A 27,668-nucleotide genomic window follows, 5' to 3' on the forward strand; every position below is an offset into this window, starting at 1 on the left:
TCCGAGCGCTCAAACTGTTTAAAAGTATTTTAACAAAACCGTTACAAACGCAGTAATGTAAGTTATCAGACAAAGAAAATTACATAGTATTCATTAAATGAAAAAATCACACATTTTGCCATAAAAAAGTAATAAAATCAAATGAAAATTATCACAAAAATTATTGGCGATTAAAGTGAGCAAATTTAATTGCTAAAAAATATGTGAAAATTGTCTAAATATCAAATAAAATTTCAAATAATAAAAAAAAATAGAAAAAACAAAGAAAGTGCCAAACCCTTTTCTTCCAACACAGTATGTTAAAGAATCATAAAATAAATTGGTTAATATAAATGCCAACAACAACAAATAAAAGGTGCGGTTTTGGTAAATTAATGGGAAAACTAGTGCTTCGAAGTCTGAAATGTTTAAATATTACAATTAAATAATAATTTCAAATGAATATTAAAAGAATATTTTCATGATTATGTAAGTGGGTGAAAATTTTTTCCAAAAAACCAGTGGCGACCTCTAGGAAAATAGTGAAAATTTTTCAAGTATCTATACCTGGAGCCGAAGATGTGGAGTCTGCGTTTATCACACGCAATGATAACAAAAAAATATAAATATAAAAACAAACCAAAATATTTATTAAAAAAAACACTTGTTATTATACTAAGCCACCCACTTGACACAGTAACTGAAAGGAAAGATAGGGGAGAAAGAGAGCAGATATTTGTTTACAAACATTACCAGAGATGAGAGTGCACATGAGATAATGATTACGATGCTTGTTTAGAATTTGCAGAACAAAACAAAGGATGCTAACAGCAAGTGTAGATGAGAATCACAAAAATATTTACATTTCGAGTGAGAATATTTAGGTGACCTACTTTAACAACAAAGCCGGCTTTTCAGTTTTTATTATACACATTCCTTTGTTGTCTATAAATTTCTCTATTGATGATAGATGAGAGGACAGAATTAGTAGATTTTCTGTTTTTTTTATATATAATAGACATTTCAAAAGTACCGGTATCTTATTAGTCACATGTAAGGATATAGTATAGCGACATGCAAGGTAGTTTAAGGACATTGAACCGGAAAAATATTACTTTATTTATTACAGTATTCTTTTTGACATTTCTTGAATACTGGTCTACTTGTACAAGCTAAATATCAGTGAAATTTCTGATATTTCGGCCAATTTGCTAGCTCGAGCCATGAAAATTGGGTTGTTAAAACCGCGTTTCCAAGGCAAGCATTTGAATCATGTCGAATTTTATAAATAAAAACATTACTTTGTGATTATTTTAGAGTTTCATAAATCGAATTAAATTTCATAATTATATAATAAGTGATCACACTTTTATTAAAATTCCATTTTTATTGAAAATTTAACATTTGAATAATTGAAAAAAGGAGATTGAAGGTAAAAGTTAAGACTTTAAGATTTTCTCTTAAATGTTTTTTGTAACCGTTACCTCCAAAGTGAAGATGGTGTAATGTGTTTATGTAATTCTAGGTCCATATATTCGGTTCAAAAAACTCTAAGCGAGATATTAGTGGTTAACTGTTACAAAAATAAGAGTTTATTTACAAATAGTTCTACGACTTCATATGCTATAAGATTTCCATTCCACTCAGAACACAGAATATTGTTTCTAGGTTTAGTATTCATAGAAAATTCAAAAGAACCTTTTGGAAAACGAAAAGTACCAAAGAGAAACCTTTTATAGGTTCTCATTTACTCCTCCTTTACATGATTAATTTAATGTTTCTAGTTTCAATATTATAGAAAACCCAAAAGTTTTATAGGTTCTCATTTACTCCGGGCTCTATATACTTAATTTCATAGAAAAAGTACCTTTTGAGGAACGAAAATGTAACAAAAAGTTCTCTTTTATAGGTTCTCATTTACTCTGGGCTCCATATTCTTAATTTCATGTTTATGGGTTTAATATGGTAGAAAATTCAAAAAATATCTTTTGAAAAACGAAAAATTGCCAAAAAGTTATCTTTTATAGGTTCTCACTTGCTTAATACTTAATTTCAAGCTTGTATGTTCAATATAATAGAAAATACAAAAAATACCTTTTGAAGATCGAAAAAAGTAAAAAAAAGTCCCCTTTTATAAGTTCTCATTTACTCCAGGCTCTATTTTATGTTTCTAGGTTCAATATTATAGAAATTTTTAAAAGTACCTTTTGAAGAACGAAAAAGTAAGTCCTATTTTATAGATTCTCACTTACTCCGGGCTATACAAGCCCAATTTCATGTTCGTACACAGAAGGAAAAATAAATATACACGCCTGGTACCAAATTGAAAACAAACTGTTTATAATTTTTAAAGTATATACATACGTACGACAATACTTACGTACGACAATACTTACGTACGTATGTATTATTGAAAAACACTAGGTTCAATATTATTGAAATTTCTAAAAGTACCTTTTGAAGAACGAAAAAGTAAGTCCTATTTTATAGGTTCCCATTTACTCCGGGCCCTACATGCTTTATGTTTTTAGGTTCAATAATATAGAATATTCTAAAAGTACCTTTTGAAGAACGAAGAAGTACCCCTTTTATAGGTTCTTTCTTACTCTGACCTCTATATTCTTAATTTCATTGTTTATAGGTTAAATGTTATAGAAAATTCAAAAAGTACCTTTTGAAGAACGAAAAGGTACCAAAAGTCCTCTTTTATAGATTCCCACTTACTCCGGGTTATACAAGCCCAATTTCACGCGTGATACCAAATTGAAACCAAACTGTTTATACTTTTTCAAAATATATACATACGTACGACAATACTTACGAAGTATGTATATACTTTAACAACGGATGTTATTGAAAAACACTTCGTACATTTGGTACCAGACGTATATATTTCCTTTTCCCTCTGTGTAGGTTCAATAATATAGAAAATTAAAAAAGTACTTTTCGGAGAATAAAAAAGTAACAAAAAGTCCCATTTTGTACGCTCTAATTTACTCCGGGCCCCAAATGCTTAATTTTATGTTTCTAGGATCAATATTATGGAAAATTCCAAAAGTACCTTTTGAAGAACAAAAAAGTACCAAAATGTTCCCTTTTATAAGATCTCATTTACGCAAAGCTTCATTTGAAACGCGTTGTTCTTATCCTTGGTCTGTTTTGTTTTCGGATTTTTATTTTTACTCATATCTCCGTTATTTATGGACCGATTTTGCTGATTTTATTGATGATTCGGATCTCTCAGTTATCTTCTAAGAACAGATTTCAACACACACATAGACATACAGACGGACATGCCTAAATCGAATATGCTATCTATACATACTCTTCTTACGAAGGTGAAGGCTATAAAAATGGGCGTACAGGGTAAAATTAGTTATATACATATGAAATGTCACAATAATACAAACATTTTATAAACATTTCATACAAAAGATAACCACCCTAATTCATATGTATGTTTAGCTATTTTATTATATGCAATGTGAGTAGTAAATTATATGGATCATGCTTTGCATACTTCTTACCATATCCTTAAATAAGTTGCTTGCCTCTGGCTCACGCAACCACTTGTTGCAACTCATCGCTGTTATTATTGTAGTTACAGTTTCGTTTCCGTTTTCATGTCAATTAAGTTACCTTTGTTACTTCATTAGAATGTATAGACTTGTAAGTTAGAGGGTAGTAGGCTTTTTTCTTCTAACGTGCATATTTAACGTGTAGATTTAAAATTGAAAACACTTAAGTATTTGTGTCGAAATGAATCACTTTGATTTAATGGCCAATTAGCATGTTAGTCGTCTATCTGTCTACATTATGAATTGTTTTGATACGTCAAGTTAAAATACGATTTGTTTGTAAATAAATGGGTGTGATGTAGGTGATGTAAACAAAACAATAAGCAATAATTTGTCAATTAATTATTGTGAGAAAAATAACCAAATATTTATACCCTACACCACTATAGTGGGGAGGGTATTATACGTTTGTGCTGATGTTTGTAACACACAAAAATATTGGTCCTACACCCACCTTTAAGTATACCGATCGACTCAGAATTACATTTTGAGTCGATTAAAACCTTGTGCGCAAGGTACAGGCCGCAATTTTCAAGATAATTTGATGAAATTTGGACCAAGCATGTTTTTTGGCACAAGGACGAAGCCTATTGAAAATGGTTGAAATCGGTCCATTATTTCACCTAGCCCCCATACAACCGTACCTCCCGATTTGGGCTTTTTATGCCATAATTACGTCAAATATACTATTATCTCTCTAAAAATTGGCACAAATAAGTTTTATATAAGTATAAATGACACTGCAGATTTTCGTAATGATCGGCCCTTATTTGACCCTAGCCCCCATACAAACCCCCCTTCAAAAAATGTCTTAAACGTCTAAAATTGACTTGTAACCATTTGTATCGCAATGAAACTCAACATAATTAATTATTATTTAAAAATATATCCTTTTCCCAAATTTAATGAGGATCGGCCCATGTTTGACCTATACTCCTATATAAAGCCTCATTTAGAAAATTTGTTTTTTTATCAATAAATTGCTTAAATACTTTGGAATTAACGTAAAATTCAACATAAAAGTTTCTTTGTGAAAAATAACAAGTAAGAGTGTTATATTCGGCTGTGCCGAATCTTGTATACCCACCATCAAATCATTGCCAAAAAGGAATGCTTCCTTATAAATAAACTTTGATATTTAAGAATCGATGCTTTTGTTATTATCAAAACAATTTTCTCATTTATTATATCTATGAATAGATAAATTTTTGTGGAATTTTGTCGCTAGGTACAGGCCGCAATTTTCAAGATAATTTTATGAAATTTGGACCAAGCATGTTTTTTGGCACAAGGACGAAGCCTATTGAAAATGGTTGAAATCGGTCCATTATTTCACCTAGCCCCCATACAACCGTACCTCCCGATTTGGGCTTTTTATGCCATAATTACGTCAAATATACTATTATCTCTCTAAAAATTGGCACAAATAAGTTTTATATAAGTATAAATGACACTGCAGATTTTCGTAATGATCGGCCCTTATTTGACCCTAGCCCCCATACAAACCCCCCTTCAAAAAATGTCTTAAACGTCTAAAATTGACTTGTAACCATTTGTATCGCAATGAAACTCAACATAATTAATTATTATTTAAAAATATATCCTTTTCCCAAATTTAATGAGGATCGGCCCATGTTTGACCTATACTCCTATATAAAGCCTCATTTAGAAAATTTGTTTTTTTATCAATAAATTGCTTAAATACTTTGGAATTAACGTAAAATTCAACATAAAAGTTTCTTTGTGAAAAATAACAAGTAAGAGTGTTATATTCGGCTGTGCCGAATCTTGTATACCCACCATCAAATCATTGCCAAAAAGGAATGCTTCCTTATAAATAAACTTTGATATTTAAGAATCGATGCTTTTGTTATTATCAAAACAATTTTCTCATTTATTATATCTATGAATAGATAAATTTTTGTGGAATTTTGTCGCTAGACTTGTATTTTTAAGGTAGTAAAAAGCATTAAAGTTATTTTCTGAGAGGGACCTTATTTAGGGGGATGTTTGGTCAATTATGGACCGATCGAACGATTTTAGTTTAGGCTAGTAATGAGCGTTAAAGCTATTTTCTGAAGGGGACCTTATATTGGGGGTAGGATCAATTATGGAACGATCGTTATAAAATTTCACAAAGCGATTCAGGTTTCTATAGAATAAGTTCATGTCGAATTTCATCGCTATAGATGATTCTTTTAGACAGTTATGAGTCTTAAAGCCATTTTCTGAAGGGGACCTTATATGGGGGGTAGGGTCAATTATGAACCGATCCTTATAAAATTTTACAATGATATTAAAGTTTCTATAAAATATGTTCGTGTCGAATTTCATCGCTATAGATGCTTATTTTAGACAGTTCTTAGCGTTAAAGTCTTTTTCTGAAGGGGACCTTATATGGGGGGTAGGGTCAATTATGGACCGATCCTTATAAAATCTTACAAAGCAATTTAGGTTTCCATAGAATATGTTCACGTCGAATTTCATCGCTATAGCTGCTTCTTTTAGTCAGTTATGAGCGTTAATGTCATTTTCTGAAGGGGAGCTTATATGGGGGATAGGGTCAATTATGGACCGATCCTTATAAAATTTTACAATGATATTAAGGTTCTTAAAAAATATATTTATGTCGAATTTTATCGCTATAACTGCTTCTTTTATACAGTTATGAGCGTTAATGTCATTTTCTGAAGGGGACCTTATATGGGGGGTAGGGTCAATTATGGACCGATCCTTATAAAATTTTACAATGATATTAAGGTTCCTATAAAATATGTTCATGTCGAATTTCAACGCTATAGATGTTTCTTTTTGTCAGTTATGAGCGTTAAAGTCATTTTCTGAAGGGGACCTTATTTGGTGGCTAGGCGAAATCGTGGACCGATATTGCCCATTTTCAATACCAAACAAACTGTATCAAGATAAAATATTTGTCCAAAATTTCAGCTTGCTAGCTGCTTCCGTTTGGACTCTATCGTGTTTTCAACAGACGGACAGACAGACGGACGGACATGGCTAGATCGTCTTAGAATTTAATAAGGATCCAGAATATATATACTTTTATGGGTCTTAGATGAATGTTTCAAAGTGTTACAAACGGAATGAAAAAAAACAATATACCCCCATCTTTTTTGATGGTGGGTATAAAAATTTTTAAAATATACTCATGGTGTAGGGTATTATATGGTCGGCCATGCCCGACTATACTTTCCTACTTCTTTTAAATTTAAAAAATAAATATTCGTTAAAAACGCAAATAATTTTTTAAAATTTAACTCGAATTAAAAGTAAATTTTCCAACCGTAAAAAACTAATAATTTTTCTTAAAGTCGATACCTTTAAGGAACCGATAAAGTTTGAAAATCCTTTTGATTTTTTTTTACTCGGAATACAAAAATATATAACATGTTTTTGTATTGATTTTTTAGGCTATTTCCAAAAATTATATCATTTTAAATGAAAGATAACGTAATCTAATTCAATAAAGTCTATAAATACTAACAAAAAATAATAAAATGGTTACTACCACAACGAATAATAATAATCATTCGAATAATAACGAAGAATTTGAAATCGATCAAGATGATGGTATGCAAGATTTGGGATTACCGGTATCGGTGCAGACATTTCTATGGCGTCAAATAGCGCCCTTCATAAGACCTAAATTGGGTAAACTACATGAAGCCAGTTGCATGGTAAGTTAAATGATCTCATTATTTTATGACCTATAAAATTTTTTAACTAAAAACTGTAAAATGCTGCAAATATGAATGCTAAACGATTAAAAAATTTTAAAATAAAAAAAATGCTAAAGGTATTTTAAAGTGATAAAAGAAATGTGTAAATACATAAATAAATATTAAACAAAAGTGTGCTGTAAATAAAGCTATTAAATGTTAATAAAAATAATTAAATAAAATACTCTAAAAAATGTTTTGTGTTCAAAATAGTGTGTTTAATTTAACAAAAAAACTCTTTATAATCAATTTGAAAAAATTCAATACAAAAATTGGACTTTAATTTAGAGATTTAAAAAATCTTTTTTAGAAAATTAAAATTTCAAATTGATTTATAAATATTATAATTTTACTTCAATATTTTCTTAAATATTCTTGATACAAATACTATTCTATGTCTCTTTCTTTTGTCTGCATTTATTTTTTATATTTGTATTTCTTCTCTGTACTTTTTTATTTATTTTTCTTAAACAAAACTAAATAAATGCGCTTAAACATAATTAACAATTTACTATTCAAAAACCAAACATATAAATTTGAATATATCACATTGACACTTTTCTTAATATGTATAATTTATAAAACAAAAACGAACAAAAAAATGAATTAAATAAACATTTCTTGTGTCTGTCTTAACATTGATGTAGTTTTGTCAACATGCACCGGGACACCATGTAAGTTGCCATTTATGCGGTAGAATTTTTTTTTGTTACCAAAATGAATGAGTTCCTAGAATGACACTATCCCCCTACACCCCCCAGCCATAACTTAATTTTTAAGTTGTAGTCAAATAATTTTTATTAATATTTAATCTCATTTAATGCGTTTTTATTATTAAACTCTTCATTTATTATGCAAAATTTAAAAATAACCCAAATAAAGCTATTAGATAATATACTAAATATCCTACAAAAATAGATTTGAATACTAATATGGCAAATATAACTTTACATACATATGTATACATATTGTTAACTAATTATATTTTCAAATATTTTAAAATCGATATTGAATATTTGAGAAATTACGAGTAAAAGTACAAAATTCGGCTATGCCGAATTCTTACATGCCCTTTACTATAGTAAAATACAAACAGATGGATATGTTCATTGATAAATGAAAGGTCTTTCTTTAATACAAATTAGATCTATCACTACGAGTTAGTCAGTAGTGGTCTTATAACGATAGATAACCTTTTTCTCGGGTCATTTTTGTGCTAAAACTATCCGCAGTAAAACTTTTTTAACGCTCGGGAAAAATAGATATTCTTTTTCGGTGTACTTTTTTATACTAATGTAGAATGGATAGGACCGATTTGAAATTTTTAAAAATTGTGTAAAAGTAATAACTCCAATGTACATATATATATATCTATTACGACTCGTTTCAAAAAAACAATATATTTCCCGATTTTGCGATAACATACCTTTTTAGAAGGTTTTTGTATCAGTAATCACAATGCTGTAATAACCCAGCAAAAAATAATGGATGTCATACTATACATACGACATCGAAAAATGAGATTATATATTTTTCGCATTTAAATATAAACCTAGACAATAATGAGGAAAAAGAAAAGTCACACAATAAGCTTATCATTAGAAGAATGCGGTTAATTTTTGGCATCCAAATATCGGATTTTTACAGTTTCTAAAAATAAGCTAATAACACAGGCCAACGAAATGAATGAATAAAGGTTTGAAACCAATTCGACTATTTTTAACGAATTTTTAGCTGTTAAACCGAATCTGACATTTGTTTTTTGCTATCACCCACCATTTTCACGCAAAATGTCATCGAATATGCACATTTTTGTATTTAATTCATATGGGAGGTGCCACGCCCTCTAATGCTAGTCCAATCATTTTTCCTTCAAATATTCAAATGGATGTCAAAATTGTCCATATTGCACCATATTCCGAGATATTCGACTTTTGAAGAAGTGGGCGTGGCAACCTTCTCACTTGCAATTTCAAAATAAAAAGTAGCCTATTGTTCCTTCCAGATATAGAGGAACACAAGAAGATCGCTTCAGTGGTTTAGCCTCCTAAGGTACAAACAAACAAATAAACAAACATACCGTCATATGAAATCCAAAAAGCCCTAAGTCACATTGAACAAATATTTCAGGAGCAGCAAAAAACCGTCTAAAATGATAAATAAACCAAAAATGTTCAACATTTTCTCAAGTTAAGCTTATTTCTTATTGACAAATTATTATTTGAAGAAAAATTTGCGGTTTTTGTTTCACTTACGGAGATATGAAACTTACGCCCTTGAGAATTTGTTTTTTCTGAAACCCAAAAGGGCCTAAGTTACATTAAAAAAATAGTAAGTTTTAACATTTTCAACTAAATCCAAATCGGTTTTTGTTAGTCAAATAGGCCGAAACATGGAAGCATAAATAAGGCTTCTTTGTTTTCATAAAGATTTTAGGAAATTGGAATTTTACTTTGAAAAAATTCAAAAACTGATAAAATAATCTTTAAATTACAAGGATTCGCTAAAAACGCCATTTTAGTTTCATTTGATGCCAACTTATAACATTTTACAGTTTCGAAGTTAAAAATTTAAACGAATTTTAAAATTTTCATGAATTTTAAGGTAATTTTAGAACATAACCTGTTAGTATTTCTTTGATAGGGACGTTGATTTTAATTGTAGGAGTGTAAAATTTATGATACAATGCATCATAATCAATCAAAAAGTCGATTTTGATTTTTTTGTAACTTAGGGCTTTTTGAATTTCATATGACGATACATTGATGTTTATATATATAAATTTACATTTTTCCTAAGTTTCATTTAAATCGGTTGAAAACAAAATAATATTTCACTATGTTTGGAAGAAAATTGTTTAATATTGTATAGCTTGGGTTTATTCCCTTTTTTGGTCATTGGCAAAACATGGAGATTTTCTTAAAATTAAAGACGTGGTGCCGTGGTCGTGGTCATATCGCGCTAAATTTCCAGAATGCATTTCTATTCCTGAAAGTATAAGTCTAGAGGCAGAGAGGGTCAAGAATACAGTCAAATGGACTAAAAGATGAAAATGTGGGAAATCGGTAGGTGATACGACTTTTTTATTTACATATTCGGAATCAGCACACCAAATAATAATGGGATTAATTCTACATCTTTTTAACTTTAATAATGCTCCAAAAGTGCATTTAGGATCATCAAAAGATACAATTAAAAAAATATATATATGCCAATAGCCGCAGTATGTTTTTTGCAGAGAAAAGTGGTGCTAAAACGAAAATTCTATCATAAACCCTTTAGATGTGATGATTATAGATTTTAAACTTTACAACGCTATAAGTATGTGTAATTTAAAAAAAATTCGAACAAAAAAGTAAGATTTTGAACATAACCCTCTCCGATTTCGATGAAATTCGGTACACATATTATTTGTGAAAATGCAAAATTTCCAAACACGTTACGATTTAGATTTTATTGAGGTTCAAAGTTAATACTTTTTAGGACTTTATTCGACAAGCATCAAATTAAATATACGATGTCATATATTTTCTAAACTATCTCTCCGATTTTAATCGCTTTCATTAGGGTCTAAAACGATTAAAATCGGAAAATGAAGCTAGAATGTACTAGATTTCTTGTTCAATCACGAATTCGAGCTAGATAACAAAAGAAATTTCGTTGCGAAACCCAATTTTGGTATACACTTAATAAGATATGTATAATCAAAAGTAAATTATTAAACACAGGTTAGAATAAGTAAATTTTGGAAATACTGTAACTTGATATTTGACGTCTTTAATTTTTTTTTTTGCAAACCAGTATATAATTAAACTAATACGTAGGTAATTTGCTTTAATTTAATTATTATTTAATGTAAATATTTTATGATTTAATTTTTAAGTAGCTGTTAAAGAATGTAACATAAATTGCTTAATTTGCTTATTTTTATGTTCAATGTTAAATAGATTTTTAATAATTTAAATTTATGTTTAGTATTTAGTAAATCCTATATGCAAAAACCTTAATTATTTCATTAATAATATATAACTAATCAAAATAAATAATTAATTAATCTAAATTTCAAAAACAACCGTAAAACACAATAAAGGAATCTAAAGAAGCCTGCAAGGTACAACCAATTAACATGGAATTCAACAACAAATATTTTAACGTAATTTACTTTAAATTTTAGTCATTTGAAAAAGTGCTGGTCCAAAATATACAATTTGGTTTATCCCCACCATTGACTAAGGCCTTGGGAGCCATACCCAGATGGCGTTTATTACAAGCTGCCCTGCCACATGTCATGCATTGTGTGGCGGCTTTATTACATAATCGTGTTAAGGATATGCAGGCTATAGGTCAGGTCGAAACAAAATTGTTATATACTATGCAATGGATTATATTATATGCGGCCGAGGAATGTGCCGATGATGATGGTCAAGATGAACTCTTGGTTGATGGCGAATCAAAGGGAAAATCAATGGATCAGTACTTATTTTCAGTGCCCACAATAACGGTTAGTTTAAAGTGATTAATTCTTTTTTAAAATAAATAACGCATTTCGTTTCGTTTTGTTTTAGTTATTTGTTTACTTGTTTGCCCCAATTATACACCATTTGAAAGAATCGGATTTTCAAAATTTCCGCTTAGAAAATGGTATAAAATTGTGGCAAGGAATGTGGGATAATAGAGCACCAGGAGCACCATGTTTTACAGCCCCTGTTAAGCCTAAAGCCAGGAATTTATTATGTGCTCCTACACCAAAAGGATCAACAGATGTATTTTCGGGACGTAAGTTAAACTTAATTGATTAATAATTTACTCGTATCATAATATCAACCATTTGCTGCAGGCAAACAATCCCTTAGTATTGATGCCATGTCACCAAAAGTTGATTCACCTCAAAGCGGCATTTCAGATCATACCACCCGACAAGACGAAGAGGTAAATTAAAATTTCTTTAGATCCCTAATATTCTATATATGTATATTTAAATTGGTGTTTTCTTAATCAGTGTTGTTATTTATGATTTTTTTTAAACCTTAATAAATGTTTTAGAGCTCTTGGGTGTCATCGCCCAAAGAATTTGCCTTTCCCGAAACTATACCCGAAGAAGCTTCCAGTGTTGAAGATGAACGTGTTGTTATTTTTCGTTTACCTTCTGCTTCCCATTTATTGGACAATTCATTTTTTACTGTAATTTTTTGCTATATACTATTTTGCATTTTAGGTACTTAAATTAACCCCCCATATCTTTTTAACCTATTCACTAATAGGCCGATGCCAGTCTTTTGACACAACAACAACCACAAAGTCGTCGTGGCAGTCATCAATCGATTCACTCTCGAGATAAAGATAAGCCTTCAACGAAATTTGAATTTGAACAGCAAGAATTGATGAGAGGTGCTTCGATGAAGGAGAAACGCAGCGCTTCAATGGAAAGGGAAACTGATTCTAATAGATCGGAAAGTGTTAAGGCCGACGTGTCTGCAGCAACATTTCTTGATGTGGCCGTTATGCGTTGTCTTTTCATATCTCATTGGCAGGAAGAGGGTATTTTTTGGAGTCTACAGTATATGTATAACAGGTATGATAAAGTTCAATAAAAGCTCATCTTGAGTAGATATGTATGTTTTGAGAAAAGTGTTTAAAATCACTAAAAAAAAACATTTCATCTGTTCAAATTGAGATGAAACTCACTCAAGGATTCTGATCATAAATTAGTAAATATTTGTATATTTTCTTTATTACAGATTAAGTGAAATTGGTGAAGAATCTTCCATTACCATTAATCAACCACGAAAACGTTCCAATTCCCTACCTATACCACAAATTGAAATATCTTTGTATCAAGGCCCCAACAGCAACAATCGAGACAGTCCTAGTAGTTCTATAAACAAAGACTATATCGAAATTCCCGAACCATCCATAACGGCTTGTTTAGTCGGTAATATTAAAGGATTATATTTTTGAAGAATATTCTAATTTAACAAATAATATTTTAAATTTTACTTTAGAAGAATCCAGTCCTACTGCCGAAAGACGTGGAAGTGAAAAGAAGAAACGTGTTAAGATGTCCGATTTGCGGGCATTTGTTGAGACGAAAATGTTTTCGAAATCGGAAAAAAATTTGGAAAAAGTAGGGCTAGATACAGTTTCAGCTAATGGCAAGAGACCACTGCAACATGCAGTAAGATTGTTTTTCTAAAGACAAAACCTCTAAGTGTTTTAGCTTTACACTTGTATTTAATTAATGATTGCGATAATTGTTCTTTCACACCCACTTAAAAAAAATATTATATTAAAGTTAAAAAAATCTTTCACTAATCACTATCAACTTAATATCGTTAAATCGTAAAAGTCATATCATTTTACTTGTAAAAGTTGCATATGTTTCTTGTTCAATGTTCTTATACTTTAACTTATTATAAAAATGTTAAATGTTGAATGTTTTAATTATTAGAGGTATTCGTATTCAGATGTATGGGGACACATATATACACCTAAATTGTTTCCGAAGCAGCTTAAAGTGAATACCTCTTTTAATATAAATTTTTTCAACATTAATATTTACTTAAAGCTTTTTACTATCACTAGGAATTGCATCGTAGTTTGGATACCGGCGAAAAGAAATTATCACGTTCGGCTTCCATGATTACACGGGAACCAGCCAGTAATTTAATAAAGGGCAAATCTATGCCTAGTTTAAGGTATGTAAATTTTAATTACTTTTACATTTTTATATGTACTTTAAATTCTTTTATAATTTAATACACAACACAATCTAAACATAACTTCAGTACTACTACTATTATTTATATGTTCGTCAACTAAAATATCGAAATAATTTGGTTGGAAACGTTTTGTACAAACAAGAGGCCAATAAGGATAGTTTTAGAAAATCGATCAATATTTAAATATTCAATAAATTAGATTTGGTAACGTTTTGTATAAACTTTAAAAAGTTTAAGCATTTTTCGACCAGGTATAAGGAATAAGAAAATACGTACAATGAATTATTATCAGTACTATTCTGCATTTCAATTCGAATCGACATTTTCTCCATTTGGCCACTTTGATATTCTGGATGTCGATTAAACGCATTAAACGAAATTAAATTTCCTTTACTTTTTTTCTTACAATTACGTTTTTTTTGTTGGAATACATTTTTTCGATTGTTGCGTAACTGAATGCAGAAATGCAATCGAAATACCAAATATGGATGTATATTTATGTACTTCATGTAATTAGTGCTGCAGCTATGATTATTTAGTTCGATAGTTTAATGGTCCTCACAACTATTTTAAGAATTTACACTGGAACTGTTCCTATATAGTGTTTAGATACTTTTTTAAACAATTGTCGACTAATAATAAGTTTTCATCTTTGAGATAATATAGCTTTTCAAAACCCACAAGATCTTGTGCATTGTCTACCGAAACAGAGAGTAAATCTCTTACTCAATTCTAAAACAAAAATATTCGAAGTTAAATGTTAATACCTTGTTATTTGATGATACATATTATCTATCAGATCAGAATTAATAAACGTTTTCTTGATAGACCCTATCTCAAACTTCTTCACATACAACACTACACTATACACTAATAGTAACTATGCAAACTAAAATTCGATTTGTATTTCTAAAACTACGCTATTATCTTTTAAAATCTTCTCTTACTATATGTTGCTTTAAAACAAATACCAGCTGTCTACTTGATAGCGGGTGAGTTGTGTTCTTCAAGTTTCTAAATGTTGAAAAATTATTCAAATTAATCAGCAATTGTTTACAACAAACAATAATTTAAAACACTACAATTAACTGAACACTTAAATGTATATATAGTACAAACAATATAATAATATTTAAAGAGGAACAGTAAAAACTGTTTGCTAAATAAAATAAAAAAAATAATAATCAGCAAAATTGGTTGACAATTACTAAAAAAAAAATCAGATTTTACTGTTCATTATTTGAAACAAGTAGTTAATGCAATGCAAATAATAATATAAAAATATATTTAAATACAAATATTACTACTATATATAAACATAATACATTCTTTTAATATTTACTCAAATTTTCGCTTTCATATTTGCACTTTCTATATTATGCTTAAATTTCCCCTTCATTTCAACTATATATTTAAATAAAATAATCACTTGCTTTTCTGTAATTTCTTAATAAAAAATGCTTTAAAATTACAGCAAACTACTTTAGAAACAAAAAATTATCATTGTGCACCATCATGTCATTTTTAACTAATTTTTTATCTATATTCCCTTTACGGAATATTGAAATATTAAAGATTTTACAGATATGTAGAACCACCCAAAGTTATGAGGTCTTCACAGTCGTCCGGTCAAAGAACAACATTTTATCCTAGAAATCCTATAATAACAGTAACGGAACATACGCCCACACCCTCACCGGATTATTTGAAAAGACAGGTGAGTAATCAAAGCAATTGTTTTCCTATAAAGTATATAATATAAATATTTTTACGTAAGGGTTCTATTGACTCCCAATTGGATGCTTTAAGCAATGGTGGCAGTATTGGCGGTTTAGGTGGCAACGGTATTAATGGCAGTATGGCTGGTGTAGCCGCTACTTGTAGTGTAGGTTCACGCATACGTGGTCAAATGCTGCGATCCCATACAGATTCTCACATCGATTATACCGGAGTCGATGAATCAGAGGCTCCTGGTTCATCTTTTTATATAACAAGAGATGGAGGCATAGATTATGAAATTATATTGTTGGCAGTATTAAATGTATTTAAGAGAGACTTGACAGTGGTTTCTCTGAGAGTTTTAGAAGCTGGCCTAAATATTTGTGAGCTCTTGCTGGAAATGGGTGTTTTAAAATTGGGTGAACATGCTCATGAAATTTCGATGGGCATTATAAAAAGAGCTTTACAAGTACTGGGATGCCCAAATGGCTGCAACGACGGTAGGTTTATTAAAAAATAAAAAAATAAAATCATTCAATGATATAATTGATATACAGATCCCTTAAATTATAAACATAAAAATATTGCTGAATTTTTATAATTTCAGGCGTACGTGGGCCACCAGCTGATTTTTTAAGAAATCAATGTCAAAAAATACTCTCACGTCTTTTACGTCATGCTAGTCAACGTACGAAACGTTATTTACAGGAAATGGTAAAAACTGCTCCCCTACAAGAGCTGGTTGACTTTTTCCATGCTTTTTGTGCATTTTGTGTGGATCCAAGTTCTTTACTTTCACCCCTAAGTAAGTATTTTAAATCCACTTTAATATTACATATTGTTAAATAAATTTGAATATGAAATAGGGAATTATTAATAAAAAATAGAATTGTTTAGATTAGTATAGCATTAAACAAGGCCTTAAATGTAGGTGCACAACAATATCGAACAAATTCTGAATTGGTATTTCTAAATCCATTAAATAATCCCCTTTAAATAAATTATTTGATTATACAAAAATGTTTGCATGTAGTCAAAATTTTTGTTCAAAAAAAATTAATGCTTCTTAGAGCTACATAAATGTACATAATTTTATAAAAAAGCAATAATACGCATACATAAATAAATCTTAATTTCGATTAAATAAATAAAATATTATTTTTGGCGAGCATGCTTACACGCTTCCAAAATTTTCAGTTGTTATTTTTATATATAATACACTGAAATAAATAGCATGTAATTTTGTTTAATTGCAATATTTCCCTTATAATTTTTCTAAACCTCTTTCGTTTTGATTTGTTTCGACCCTCCTCTTTTTACATATATATAAAAACACTGTCCGTTTACGCATCTGTTTGTTCTGAAACCACCTACACACACTATATCTCTGTCTGTTGTCTGTTTTGAAAATTTTTTGAAATAAAAAACCACAAAACCCCCAAAAAATATCAAAAACAAAACAATAAAACTAGCTCATAAGCGCACGAGTGCCTTTAAAAATCTTAACTCGGATCTTGGCAATGGTGTATCATCATCAGGCGGACAAGGTGGTTACTCGACAAACTTCAGTGGCGGCCTAAGCGGTGGTCCAGAAGCTCAAGTAATAGCAGCTGTATTTAAGCCATTGGTAACACGTTTCGTAAATGCCTCCAAGGATCTGAAGACAGTGGAAAATGTTGCTTTATATGGAGATATACGGCAGTTAGTTACATATGTAAAGGGAGCACATGGTGGTCCGTTTCGTTTGGTGGCTTTAAGTGGTATTTTGGCAGTAACACCACGACCTCACAAGAAAGGTCCAGCAGCACAGACAACTCGAGTGATTAGGTAAGGATGTGAAATATATTGCATGTTATATACGATAGAGCCCATATTTTTTCCAAATTCTAGACATATTCCTCAAGCTGAAGTGGCGCAAAGCATACAAAACGATGATAATCGTTCACAAAGACGTTTGCTGTTAAAAAAACGTAGCACTTCATCGGCTTGTGCAGTGGTAAGTTTAATAAATCACTATTCCTCATATAACATATTATACTTTATTATCATCAACAGAGTTTACTAGAAACTGAACCTTGTGATGAGCATTATAAAACGAGTCAATCACCTTTAAGTAATTTCCGTCGGCGTACCACTGGTGTTCGTCCCACCCTAACACCTAGACATAGTGAACGCCAACTGTTATCAGATTCAACTTCAAGCTCCGAACGTAATTCGTTGGGACGTTTAAGTGGTTTAGTACGTTGGTTTAAAGGAGCTCCAAAAGAAGGTTCATCTATTGACTTAGAAATTGGTTCTTTAAATCCAGATATGTCCACAACTTTTGTAAGGCATCCATCGTTAAAAATACAAAGAGGTAGATCTAGTGATGGCATAGGTCGTTCGATACAAAGAGCTAAACGTAGAGTTGAAAGAAGATTAAATCGTTTTGGTGGCATAGTGAAGGGAAAGAAGAAACAGGGTGGCATCGAAGAAACTGCAGACTACAGTCGTCGCAGTTCATCCGATATGTGTGATGGACCTAGGGAATCAGAAGTGGTTGTTCTAAAGGAAAGGAAACTAATACCCTTGGAACCAGTTAGATTAGGTATGTTACGTTTATCATTCTTGTTGGAAACCTGTGCGCCAGGAACATTCCCGGATCCACAATTAGTGGCAGCAGTTTTAGACTTGGTGAGCTAATTTGTTTTCAATTTTACAGTATGCGGAATAGACTTATGTTATTATATTTGTAGCCTCAAGCACCTTTAGTTACTCGTGCAACATTTTTATTGGAATGTGCTCATTTCGTTCACTTATGCAACAAGGGTCAATGGCCAGCTTGGATGAAGCAGAACATAGCGGGTTATCGACCATCAGGTGCCAATATAAGTGCAAATCAAATCAAACAACAAATGAGCACAACAAGCACTAGACGTACTCATATATTACAGAGGGCTGCTGGAAAAATGTTTCATCAGGTAGGGGATAAAATAAATCTAATAAAAATATCCATTTTACAATAAAGATATGAATTATTGTTCTCACTTTTATAAACAAAAATGTAATATGTATTTTTGCATTTCGAACGAGCTCCAAAATAAGGCTTCAAAAGATTGATGTCCCATACTTATGTATTTAGGGCGCAGATTACTATGCTTAAATTAGGATCTTGTAAATTTTTAACCGTTCTTAAAGCGTTTGACCCTTCAAACTGCGAAATAACTGTGAAGCCAATTTCATTCCCATTCATGAAATGTCAAAAACAAAATATATTTTAAATACTGAAAAACCGTTGATATATTGGGTTTTTCAACACAGCTCTTCACTTTTTGAAATAGTGGAAGCCGAATATTATAGTTTTTTATATTAGGAATCGATCGCTCATATTTTATATAATTAATACTTATGTGCTTTTTCTTCAACACGTCTTTAAAACGTGTTTAAAATACAACATACATATTATGTAAGTACATGTAAATAACATTCTGCCTCAGCTGGGTATCGAACCCGTGAATCAATGACTGTTAGTTGTAAGCACAACACTCTGTGCTACATCGTGAATTTTTACATTATGATAAAGTTGCCAAATAAACGATATGTTACACAAGTTAAAACTAAAAATAGATTCGCAACTTATACATACCATTCAAACTTTTTTTATGAATGCGATATGAAGATATTAAAGTAAATTTTTGATTTTACAGTGGGCTGAAATGTTAGGTGCTCGTCTAGAAGAAATTCTTTTCACTGAACGTCTACAATATGAGGCTGTTAATGCCAGTTTAACCGATCCCGAAAAACAACGAGAACTTTTACAACAAGACGAAGAAGAGGATTTCTTAGATGAAGCCTCTGTTAATCCCCATGGCAACGATTGTCCACACGCTTTAAAATTAATCGCTTGTGTATTACTTTTCGAAATTACTGCCTTTTTACGCGATATTTATGTGACTTTGCCGAAAGCATCGAAATTACTACACAAAGATAAGCCAGCTCCTTGGGATAAAGTTTATAGAGAAGCAAATCGTAGATGGTCCATGGCTTTGAGCTCAATGGGTCATTCGCAGACTTCAGCACAGAGTTTACAATCCATTGCTGCGGGAAATGATGTAACAGTTGGCCAAACAGAAAGAAAAATATCTTTTGTTTTGCACGAACCGGATAATGAGTCCGAAAACAGCAGTAATACAACATTGACCAAAGAAGGCGAAGAAGGTAATAAAATTAATAACATAATGGGTTAAATGAATACTATAGTTTTGTTTTTAGCCCGCCGACCTATTGCCTCTGCTGTCAGACCATTTTTATCACGTCGTGGCACCGCCGCCACAACCGGTGGATCTTTTAAGCGCAGATCACTGAAATTAAGACGCAACACGAAAGATGGTAAAGATATGGAAGCTGATTGTAAGTATCAACATAAAATAAAAGTGAAATCAGCATTTCTAAACTGATTATAACTGAATTTCAGTTAAACGTGTCGATTCTATACAATCAAGACGTAAAGTGTCTTCCTTGTCGGATCGTAGCGATACCTCTGAACAAGGTGTTGCTAGTGGTGGCGAAGAAGATCATGGCTCGCCGGGTATACTCAGTGATGATCAACAACCTGAATCTCCAACAGATTCAAACGAAACCGATGATACCGCAAAAAATATGCCATGGTTAAAGGCTGTTATCGATTTGATTGGAAGTTATAATTACTATTGCAGTCATAAGGGTTACTGTCATCCCTATTGCTATAAGAGACATATGCGTGCATGTACACGTCTGGTAAAAGCCACCAGAAAGGTATGTAGAAATAATTTGTTCAACCCTCTACTTTGCACACTTTTAACAGATTTATAATAGAAAATATGTGTGTAAATATGACTCATTAGCACAAAATGTATAGTGTCTGTTTTCTGATAATGATCAAAATTAATTAAAAACATTTAAGTAATACTTTGAAATTAGAAAATCTGATAGGCGGTTTCTTTTATAACCTTTTACGCGGCAGCTTGGCTGTGCGCCTCTTTAGCTCAGTGGTAGAGCACTGGTCTCGTAAACCAGGGGTCGTGAGTTCAAACCTCACAGGAGGCAACCGATTATATTTATTTTTTTTTTCTAAACTTTGTTTCTGAGTTCAAATCCCATTGGAATCAAGGATATATTTTTGAATTATTATTTCAATACTTGATTAGGTTTAAGTTTTAATGTTTTATAAAATTCTGATATTTTAGTGTCATAACTAACATTTGTAAAAAGATTTTTTAAATAAGTGTTTAACTATATGAACTTTACCAAAAATTCTAAAATTAACATTGCTTGACGTGCTAAATATAGAATGTTATATCATAAAAGCTCTCTTCATATCAACTGCTAATTGTGAGATACACTTTAATATTGAATATACATATATGCACATACAGATGTTATATAAAAGTTTTATAAACTTTAATCTATAGAGAAACCACATAGAGCGGAAACTCAAAAAAGCTCAATAATACACATACATACATACATATATTAATTTTATTTTTAAATTGTTTGGTATTACTACGACATTTTCACCACAGTATTTCACAACTGACTTAGAGGTTTGAGCGAAAAGTTTTTAATCTATGAATTTATCTATATTTAAAGCTTTCATAAGCAGATAATATTCACAATTTATTTAAACTAAAAAATTTTGTCTGTGATCTGCCTATTTGAAGTTAATTTAGTTACATGTCATAATATTTGTATAATACTTAATAAATCGCTTTATATAAAACAGATTAAGGAAAACTATTAAAAAATGGGTGGTATTGCTCACAACACACAGAAAGAAAAATACACACTATTTTCAAGTTAATTTTTCTCAACTTTAGTCTAAAACGTACTTGAAAATATAAGTAGGTTTTTTAGATAATACTTAAGATATGTACATATCAGGATTGATTAAATAAATCGAACGCTGAAATTCTTGAACTGAATGGTAAATCCATTTTTAAGCACTTTGTGCTTATCTCTCATTTCTTGTACTTAATTTTAGTAAATCCGTACTTATCGTACTATTGACATAGCTCAGGATTGATTCAAGTATGGATTTCTCAATTCTTACTTCTTTGTGTACATATATATTTTATTAAGAAACAAATAGTTCAAATATAATAAGGTACACTATAGTTAAATAGGAAGTAAATATTTTGAACGAACCCATCCATTGACAGTTCCTTAATAAATTACTTCTTTTAAGGTATATGGTGAAGAGTTTGGTTTTACATTCGATTCCGATCATCCTAATTTGGAACCAACTGTTATATCATCGGCGAAAGTTCATCAACAACGACCCAGATCGGCACGTAAAGTTTCCGAACAGAGTTCAACACAAACATCGCCATCTAAACGTAAAGATAGTCTGTCACGTAAAGATCGCATTAGTGACGATCCTGACTTAGAAATGGCAGAAAAATTAGCTAAAGCTTTTCGACAAGAAAAAGAGAAGAAAGAACAGGAAGAACCACCTATGCTGAAATTTTTACGTTTTCATATACGAAATCTTTTTCATTTTCCTTTTGCCACAATGTTAAAAGGTGCTGTTATTTTAACAGAAGAAATGGTAATAGAGGCAATGCCGGCAGCATGGGAATTATTGTTAGAACCTAATCAGGATACGGCGTCATCAAGTGCTGCAGTGTTTTTAATGGGTTCGGTTAAGGCTCAAAATTATGCCTTTGATATTATGCAAAGAGCTTTAAAGAATAAAGATCCGGATGTGCGAATCGGAGCTATACAAAGGTGATATATTATTATTTTTATATATCTATTTAATAGTTGAAGTTTGACCTTCATTTTTAGATATTTAATTTTGTGGAAAAACCGTTTCCATGTCTGGCCTCGTATGGAAGAAAATGCTCATGATGTTACTTTCAAAGTACCACCTGGTGGCATAGAATTTACTTTGCCTTCACCGAAAATTGGAATAGAAAGTCTGCCAGTTGTGGATCCGCCATGGATGCCTGTGCAACAAACTAAAGATATGGATGTTACACTTAATCAAGATCGTCACGTAGGTTACAAAGGTAAAGCGGAACAACTTTACATGACTTAAAAACAAATTTCAATTACAGCCTTTTCTAGTTACCGCCACCAAGAGTCGTAAAATGCAACAAACTGAAGCAATACGTAATGCCTTGCGTCAGCAGAGAGATAAGCAAAGAGCCGAGCGTCACAGTTTTTTAATTACTACTATACCGATTAGTCAACAAGCTTCCCATGAACCTGGTATGGAGCATGAAGATCATGAGGGTGAAGAAGAAATCGACGGTACGCGTATATCGTCACATTTACATCATGCCCATTCTTTGTTTCCTTCGGTATTGTGTTCTTCCGTGATGCAAATTGTTGGCTGTCTCGACGATGCTGCTATTGGCACCGATGGCAATGCAGTGTATGAAGTGGCCTATCAAGTCATATGGGTTTGTCTGGTAGAGGAATCGGCTTTATTTTTACGCTATGTGTTTGAGAGACTAACCAGAGATCGTCAAGATCAAATGTTTAAACTATTAAGACATCTTATCCGTTTTGTGCCCAGGTTACCGCAGCAAGCTGCATTTGCTTTATATAACTCTATTATTGGTTATATTATGTTCTATGTAAGATCTTCCAATGATCTGAAACAGGAAGTAAGTATAAAACCTATTTTGTATAGCTTGAAGTATTTTGAATAAACAATTGTGTTTGTTTAGCTTGTTGGTTCGGCTTTGTCGGTATTGTGGATGGTTGTTCATAGTGTGCATGGCATAATGTTTAAGGACTTGAAGCAAATTTTACGCAAAGAACAATGTGATGCCTCAATTTTATTGACTGCCAATGTCCCAGCAGCTAAGAAAATTGTTGTACATGGGCCAACTGATGACGATTGTAATATACCATCTCAATTTCCCGTTCAAGAAGATACTTTGTTCTGTCAGCTACTAAAGGAGGCCTTAGATTATTATCCAGTGGACGAAAAGAACATAAATAACTATTGTTTGGTGGACTACAAAAGCAGTAAGTAAAGAAATTTCAATTTCAATTCAGCGAAACATTATTTCTTTGCGATTTTTATAGACAAAATATTAAATCCCAACTGGTATATTCGCGACTTATATTTCTTCAAAAGATCACAATATCCCGAAGTACGTTTGGTATTACTGAAACCCGACGAATCCTTTTTGGCATTACAAAAACAGGAGTTGACAAAAAAATTTGTAGAGATTGGCAAAGTCCACTTAACTTGGGCTATTTTAAAAAATGTTGATATGGTAGTGCAAAGAGTAGTATTTTTGCATGAGGAACTTATGAAGTTACCTTCATTTCCTCGAAAAGCTCTTGAAGTTGATTTGGATTTACATCAAGGAGGAGAATATGGAAAAGTACTACTTGGATTGGATGTATTACATAAATTTATGTGGGTTCGTTTGATAGCTCGCATGTTTGAGGCAATGGCCGGCAATTTTGCTTACTCAGCTGATATACAACTGTTTTTAAATGTTTTGTCGGGGGCAGCGTTCCTACACGCAGAAGATTCATGCATCATGCGTTATGTAATGGCAACGTATATTAACGCCGCCTTTAATTTTAAAAATATATTCTCCACTAACGGTTACTTCATGATTATGCCCACATTGTTGCAAATATATTCGTTGCATCAAACGAACAAGTTGATTACTACAACAATAGAATATGCGGTTAAACAATTTTATTTGCTGAACCGCAAGCCTTTTATTTTACAAATGTTTGGTTCCGTATCGGCCATATTGGATACAGATGAAGATGGTACTTATGGTGAAGCTCATAAGGTATTTATTTTTGTTTAAGTGAGAAACTAAACTATGATTTAAACGTGTATTTTTCAGGTACAATCCAGTTGCTTATTTAATCTCTTATTAAGTTTAGAGGATCCATCTCCGGATCCTTTGAATATTGCCGAATTGGTTAAAGAACCTAAACCTTTGAAAGCTATCGATTTTTGTTATCACGATGAAGATGGCGATGTTACAGTATTGGATTGTATAACTCTTTGTGTAATGGTGGTATCCTATTCTGCAGAAAGTACTCGGGGTTATCAAATGTTGGTTAGTATTTACTAATATTAACGTCTTTAAACATACTTATTGCGTACTGAAATTCTGGTATTTCAGATTATCTTAGAGGCGATATTACCTTGTTATCTTCAACAAATACAATCTCCCAGCTATATTCCTCTACAAGGGAAATCGGAACGTGATATTATCTTGCAATTAGCAGTGGCAATACGTACTATGGTACATAATTGCGAGGGTTTAGCCAAGAGCTACAATGGTCCCTATCGTAATAGCCCTGAGCATAAAGGTTCCTCACAACGAAACTGTAGCCGGGGACCTCCTTGTTCACCGGGACTTGATTTCGAAGAGGAATCTCATTCAAAATATATAACTGATCCACGCACCAAAAATGTTATGGATTCAGGAGAAGATTCAGAAATGATACGTACAGAGTATCGTAGACCCAGAGATGTTTTACTCTCGGTGGTGGGAGATTTTTTAAGTAAATCAACTACACGTTTACAGGAACTCTCCAAGAAATTGCCGAAAGATGAAAGCAAAGCTACTGAAGTTCTAGATGCTAAATGTCATATTAGACTGGCCGATATAGCACATTCTCTACTCAAAGTTTCCCCTTATGATCCAGAATCCATGGCATGTCGAGGTCTACAAAGGTATATGCAGGCAGTTTTACCCCGGGCCGAATGGTCCAATGATACTTTACGTAATGCCTTAGTTACCATTCTAAGAAGAATCGACAAAGTTTTTCTTAAAATATCCAAGAAGCCTTCTATACGTCGCAATACCGATTGGGAAGCTGCCGCTGGGTTATTGAAAGGTATTCATGAAACCATTGTCAGACATCCCTATGTTTTGCATTGGCAGCAAATGAAGACCTTGATTGGTACTGTGCAAAATCTTATTGTTAATGAACCAGGTTCGTCAGCCCCTGAAGGTGTATCAAGTGCCGGTGCAGCTCTTATGTCTCAGAATCCGCCGGCCTTCTTCTGCTCCACAGTAGTGCGATTGGTAGCATTACAAGTTGTCAGTCCAGTAGATTGTTTTTCTTTAGTTCAAATTTGTGGCGGTAGTGCAGAGTTTGCCACCCAGGAGAAGGCCGAAGGATATCTAATGCATTTGATAATGCCCTTGTGCTTGAAAGTGTGTTCGGGACGTGGTGTTTCCGATGTGGGAGAGTTAAAAATGACCGACGTAAGTTATTTACTTACTGCTGTACTTAACGCAATGAGTCCACCAGCCGGCAGAACGGGACAAGCTGTATCCCAAATAAATCGAGTTGGTGGTGACCTAAGAACTGGTTCATTAACTTTTACCGGTAGTAGGGATGCTAAAAGACCTGCGAGAATTGCTGGTTCTTTGTATCAAGCGGCATTCCTTGCTTTAAGAATTGTTTGTATATGTTTTGAGAATCGTTTATCTACCGAATGGCCAAGGATTGTAAGAGTTATGAGAGATTTAGGCCGACGTAATGAAGCAGCACCCGATTTATGGAGTTTTCTAGAGTTTGTGGTAACACACCGAACACCATTGTATATTGTGTTGATGCCATTTATTTTACACAAGGTAAGAACAATTAAAGAAATTTTCCTACTACAAGCTAAATATTCTCAATATTTGAAGATTTCGCAACCCCCAATTGGTGACCATGAAAGACACATGCAATTTATTATTAGGGAACGATTAAGAGGTACACCACCACAAGGTGGCATTAAGTCTAAAGGAGCATTATTGCTAGAATTAGCCAGGGAACTTAAGGACTTACGAGATGAACTTGAAGAAAAACGTTATGGTAAGATTTATACGTTTATAAAACTGAACACATAACAAATTTTATTTTTTAGATCGTGAAAGTTCTGACATGAAAAAGAGTGATACACCAGCTGCAACAAGTGGAACAGATGGTCATAACAAATCCCAACAAAGACCTTCATTAATTTCAATATTTACAGGAACCACCACGGGTCAAGCAACACACTCACATATTTCAGCGGTGCCTATTGATTCGAGAAGTGGTTCCGGTGGCATGTGTACACCTAGTGACACTCTCTCCCAACAAACTCTACACCCACCTAGAGAATCTTTATCCAGCAGCTCCACAGGCCGTGATCATCATACAACAAGCGAAAGTCAGAGTGGCGAACAAGCTGCTGGATCAGCACCTACATTAATGGGGGCGTCAGGATCTGGTGGTGTGGTATCTAGTCAAGGAACAAGTTCAGCTACAATAGCTACTGCTTTACCCTCAGGGATTGCATCACAACTTTCACATTCACAAAGTTTACAGCAGGCACCATTTAAGGCTCAACCCCCCAAATTACGCTTTGTGTCCTCAGTAGAATTTAGGCACTCTTCTGGAGAGACTTCAACCACACCCCTCTCGCCGGAAAGTCCTGCTGAAGATAGTTCTGGTGATCATACAAGATCACGTTTGCAAAGATCAAAGGCAGCCAGCAGAAAAACATTCCGTTTAAGGCGAAATCTAAGATCCATGGAACCACCCAGTATAGTAAGTTTCCAATAAAATTTTAATTTTAATAAGTTCATGTGAAATAACTACCATTATAGGTAACTGCTTTGCCACAGGAAGAACATCCTAAGCCCATAGGTGAAATATCCTGGGATTCAGTATCACAAACCTCATCGACATCGGGATACCGTGATACCAACAGCTTGCAGACAGGACTACTATCGCCTGACGGCTCTCTTGGAGGAATGACACTGGGTCGCTCACCATCACAACATTCCTTATTAATGGTTTATGAGGGACAAGATGAAGACACACTTATATAACAATCACAGTTTAACTCGGAAAACTAGTGAAACTAAGTAGCAACGAGTTTGCAATGATTATTGAGAACGAGAAGAGATGGCAATGATAGCGTTTTTGTAGACTGAATTAAA

General features: G+C 32.4%; 1 protein-coding gene and 1 non-coding gene across 3 annotated transcripts; both read left to right on the forward strand.

The window, feature by feature from the left end:
• Positions 1-27,557, forward strand: LOC119614241 (protein unc-80 homolog). Of its 2 annotated transcripts, XM_037970381.1 has the most exons (33): positions 1-57; positions 6,986-7,252; positions 7,942-7,968; positions 11,385-11,405; positions 11,469-11,795; positions 11,860-12,070; positions 12,132-12,223; positions 12,338-12,475; positions 12,556-12,866; positions 13,033-13,226; positions 13,297-13,469; positions 13,877-13,989; positions 14,988-15,005; positions 15,589-15,730; positions 15,791-16,232; positions 16,340-16,537; positions 17,205-17,559; positions 17,623-17,728; positions 17,788-18,405; positions 18,468-18,692; positions 19,419-19,929; positions 19,984-20,121; positions 20,186-20,505; positions 21,935-22,476; positions 22,537-22,760; positions 22,819-23,363; positions 23,427-23,730; positions 23,791-24,521; positions 24,579-24,797; positions 24,864-26,330; positions 26,388-26,556; positions 26,609-27,273; positions 27,333-27,557. In XM_037970381.1, exons 2-33 carry the CDS (start codon positions 7,073-7,075, stop codon positions 27,555-27,557), a joined length of 9,951 nt encoding a protein of 3,316 aa, XP_037826309.1. In that variant the 5' UTR covers positions 1-57; positions 6,986-7,072. The 2 variants fall into 2 exon arrangements, with proteins under 2 accessions (XP_037826309.1, XP_037826310.1); XM_037970382.1 differs by lacking the exon at positions 1-57 and having other exon boundaries at positions 7,073-7,252; positions 22,537-22,747; positions 22,809-23,363.
• On the forward strand, positions 20,725-20,796 carry Trnat-cgu. The gene has a single exon. It is a non-coding gene; the product is annotated as a tRNA-Thr (tRNA).
• Positions 27,558-27,668: the final 111 nt, after the last annotated feature.

This window comes from Lucilia sericata, unplaced genomic scaffold (genome assembly GCF_015586225.1).
Source record: "Lucilia sericata isolate MDLA Ls3-8-SP2 unplaced genomic scaffold, ASM1558622v1 Contig002721F_arrow, whole genome shotgun sequence".
NCBI lineage: Eukaryota > Metazoa > Arthropoda > Insecta > Diptera > Calliphoridae > Lucilia > Lucilia sericata.

What these genes read in the sequence shown, in the direction of transcription:
- LOC119614241 (XM_037970381.1), top strand. Translation starts at nt 7,073, where the DNA reads ATGGTTACTACCACAACGAATAATAATAATCATTCGAATAATAACGAA. An exon ending in TTTCAGTGCCCACAATAACG is followed by an intron (nt 11,796 to 11,859) that starts GTTAGTTTAAAG and finishes GTTTTGTTTTAG; the next exon opens with TTATTTGTTTACTTGTTTGC. An exon ending in TGGACAATTCATTTTTTACT is followed by an intron (nt 12,476 to 12,555) that starts GTAATTTTTTGC and finishes ATTCACTAATAG; the next exon opens with GCCGATGCCAGTCTTTTGAC.